Source organism: Nematolebias whitei, chromosome 16, assembly GCF_014905685.2.
Source record: "Nematolebias whitei isolate Nwh7 chromosome 16, NemWhi1, whole genome shotgun sequence".
Taxonomy (NCBI): domain Eukaryota; kingdom Metazoa; phylum Chordata; class Actinopteri; order Cyprinodontiformes; family Rivulidae; genus Nematolebias; species Nematolebias whitei.
In genome coordinates this window covers 24,836,188-24,839,657 of record NC_056513.1, presented here as the reverse complement: position 1 = coordinate 24,839,657, position 3,470 = coordinate 24,836,188, and the positions used below count along the sequence as shown (strand labels likewise).

Genomic DNA, 3,470 nt, shown 5'->3' with positions numbered 1-3,470 from the left:
AAAAATGGAGCGTGAGATCGATAGGCGGATAGGTGCAACGTCGGCAGTGAAGAGGGCGCTGTACTGGTCTGTCGTAATGAAGAGAGAGCTAAATCAAAAGGCGAAGCTCTCAATTTACTGGTTGATCTACATTCCTACCCTCATCTGTGGTCACGAGCTTTGGGTTGTGACCGAAAGAACGAAATCACGGATACAGGCGGCCGAAATGAGTTTTCTCCGCAGAGTGTCTGGACTCTCCCTTAGCGATAGGGTGAGAAGCTCAGTCATACAGGAGGGACTCAGAGAGAGTAGAGCTGCTGCTTCCGCACATTGAGAGGAGCCAGTTGATGTGGCTTGGTCATCTGGTTAGGATGCCTCCTGGACGCCTCCCTGGTGAGGTGTTCCAGACACGTCCCACCTGGAAGAGACCCAGAGGAAGACCCAGGACACGCTGGAGGGACTATGTTTCTCGGCTGACCTGGGAACGCCTTGGGATTCCCCTGGAGGAGCTGGACCAAGTGGCTGGGGAGAAGGAAGTCTGGGCCTCCCTACTTAGGCTGCTACCCCCGTGACCCGACCCCAGATAAGCTGAAGAGAATGGATGGAGTTAATAATAAAATTTTAAACTAACCTCTTACAGGTCCTAGAGAGACTCCTGTTGGCCCAACTGCCTAAACAAGCACATATCAGGACCCACTGCAGTTTGATTATCAGCTTGAACTTGGAGTTGAAGATGCCATCATACACCTGCTTCAACAAACTCACTGTCATGTAGAAAAGGCAGACAGCACTTTGAGAGTCATGTTCTTTGATTTCTCTAGTGCATTTAACACAATCCAGCCTGATTTGTTTTGTCAGAAACTTCAGAAGACTCAGGTGGAGGCCTCAACAATCACCTGGATCAAAGACTACCTGACAAACAGACCACAGTTTGTGAGACTGAAGGGTTGTGTGTCTAACCAGGTGGTCAGTAGCTCAGGAGCACCACAGGGAACTGTACTCTCACCATTCCTTTTCACTCTGTATCTCAGATTTCCAGTACAAAACAGACTCCTGTCATCTGCAGAAATATTCTGATGACTCTGCAGTAGTTGGGTGTATCAGAGATAGACAAGAAGCTGAGTACAGGGAACTGGTGGACCGCTTTGTGGCATGGTGTGGAAACATTCATCTCATCTTGAATGTGAACAAAACAAAGGAGATGATTGTAGATTTCAGGAGAAACAGGAACAGGTCCATCCCAATTTCCATCATGAGAGAAGAAGTGGAGGTGGTGGAGAAGTATAAATACCTTGGGGTTCACCTGGACAACAGACTGGACTGGAAATGCAACAGTGAAGCGTCTACAAGAAGGGACAGAGCAGACTGTACTTCTTGAGGAAGCTGAAGTCCTTCAACGTTTGCAGCAAGATGCTGCATATCTTCTATAAGTCTGTGGTAGAGAGCGCCATCTCTTCTGCCATCATCTGCTGGGGGAGCAGCACCAGAGCAAGTGACTTAAAAAAGATCAACAAGCTCATAAAGAAGGCTGGCTCAGTTCTGGGGACTCCTCTAGAACCTTTGGAGATGATTGTTCAAAGAAGGATTCTTCATAAAATGAAGAACATTATAGACAACCCTCAGCATCCTCTTCATCAGACTGTCATAGAACAACAGAGTGTCTTCAGTCAGAGGCTTCTTCAAATCCGTTGTAGGACAGACTGCTACAAGAGATCCTTCATGCCCACAGCCATCAGCATCTAGAACAACTCATTAATGAAACCAGGATGATGAGTTACAACAACATTTAATTTCCCTCTGGGATTATTTAAAGTATTTTTGAATTGAATTGAATATGTGTTGAGGATTCGTCTCAGGTATTACCACACCAAATTTTCAATATCTGTTAAACTGAGTTATAGCCGCTTTTGTGTTTTCAATGTTTGTTGGCTGCAATGGCCATCTTGAATCAGGTTGACTCCAAAAGTTAATCAGTTGTCCGTGTACATCCAATGATTGCAAAATTGATTCAAATTTGTCTAGTGGTTCATGGTATGTTTTGGTAACAGACAGACACACGAACAAATGTACACCAACACTAGAAAACAATATTGTACACTTTTGTATATAATTGAGGGGTAATAATGTCATGCCATCAGACGAAACAACAGTCATCTACAGAGTCAGATTCACAGTTTTTGGAAAATGTGCTAATGTGTCCCAGTAACACAGTTAGACTGGTGGATAATGTTCTGTTAGAACACTGACCTGGCAGATGTGAACACATTTCACATTCATGACCTGTTACTTAACTCATTGTGTGTGTGTGTGTGTGTGTGTGTGTTACTTACCAGGGGTGTAATCAGTGGTGCCATAACCTCTCAATACCTGTTGGAGAAGTCCCGCATTGTCTTTCAGGTGAAAACCACAAACCACACAAATGAGCACACACAGTAGGTCAGCTAGAGTCTCCTTACATCTGACTCATAGTGAGAAAGAAGACACTCTAGACGCACCATTCGTTAGACATGTCCTGATCTAATTCTGCCTGCTTGGCCGGTTCAGCTGCTTTCCATTCAGTGCTTCATTCACTTATCAAAATTGTTTAATTTATTTGATTCGCCAGCAGCTTTGAATCTGTTTCAGCAAATACACAACCACTGCTCTAAATTGCTCAAGATGTGTTGTTATGTTTACCTGCATGTCAGTAAGTGTCCGTATGAGTGACTTGTTCATGTGTTTGTGTCTTCATGGGATTTCATCCTCAGGCCAAATCAGAGCGAAACTACCATATCTTCTATGAGATGTTGGCAGGTCTTCCACTTAATGAGAAGCGCTTGCTGTATCTGCAGGAGGCTGAGACCTACTACTATCTAAATCAGGTGCAGTCACACAACATGGCACTCAGGAAGATTTAGATTTAGAGGTTCCCTCCAAACAAGAGAACACACTCTGGTTTCAGTGAGCTTGTGTGTTTTTATGTTTTTCACATATGAAATTATCAAAAAAGCTTCAAATAAGATCCAAGCGTCCTTTTTCTTATCAAGAAATAATGAGTCTGTGAACCTGAAGGGACTACTTTTTATTTCCACACAGTCTGCTGCCTCTTCTAGAAACTATTCTGTGCAGGCTTCAAGTTGCCACATAACACTTTCCAGAGTCTAGAGCAAGATGAGAACTAGCTTCTAAATTAGCTTACAGTCACACAACTTAGTTGACTTTATGTCCTGATGCATGCTCAGTAATCTAGGTAGATAAATCTAAAAAGGTTGAGTCAGGTCCTCTAGACCTGGGCTATTCAACTGGCGGCCCACGGGCCGTGATTTCTATCCATCCCACTTTGTAATTTTATTTTTTTTGGGGGGGGGGGTCTGGATTTGGGTTTTCGGTTCTGGTTATTGCTTTTATGATTCCATGCAATAAAATAAAAATGTTTAAACGGTAACAGATCATTTTCAACTGTGGTTTATTTATATAATGATTTTAATCACTGGATGCCCGGCCCCCGAGCT

General features: G+C 43.5%; 1 protein-coding gene across 1 annotated transcript in view; it reads left to right on the top strand.

The window, feature by feature from the left end:
• LOC119422457 (unconventional myosin-XV-like) overlaps positions 1-3,470 on the top strand; it is a 78,563-nt gene that overhangs the window by 64,032 nt on the left and 11,061 nt on the right. The window contains exons 7-8 of the mRNA XM_037689830.1: positions 2,313-2,376; positions 2,727-2,840. Coding sequence (XP_037545758.1) covers positions 2,313-2,376; positions 2,727-2,840 — 178 coding nt within the window. The remainder of the gene's footprint in view (positions 1-2,312; positions 2,377-2,726; positions 2,841-3,470) is intronic.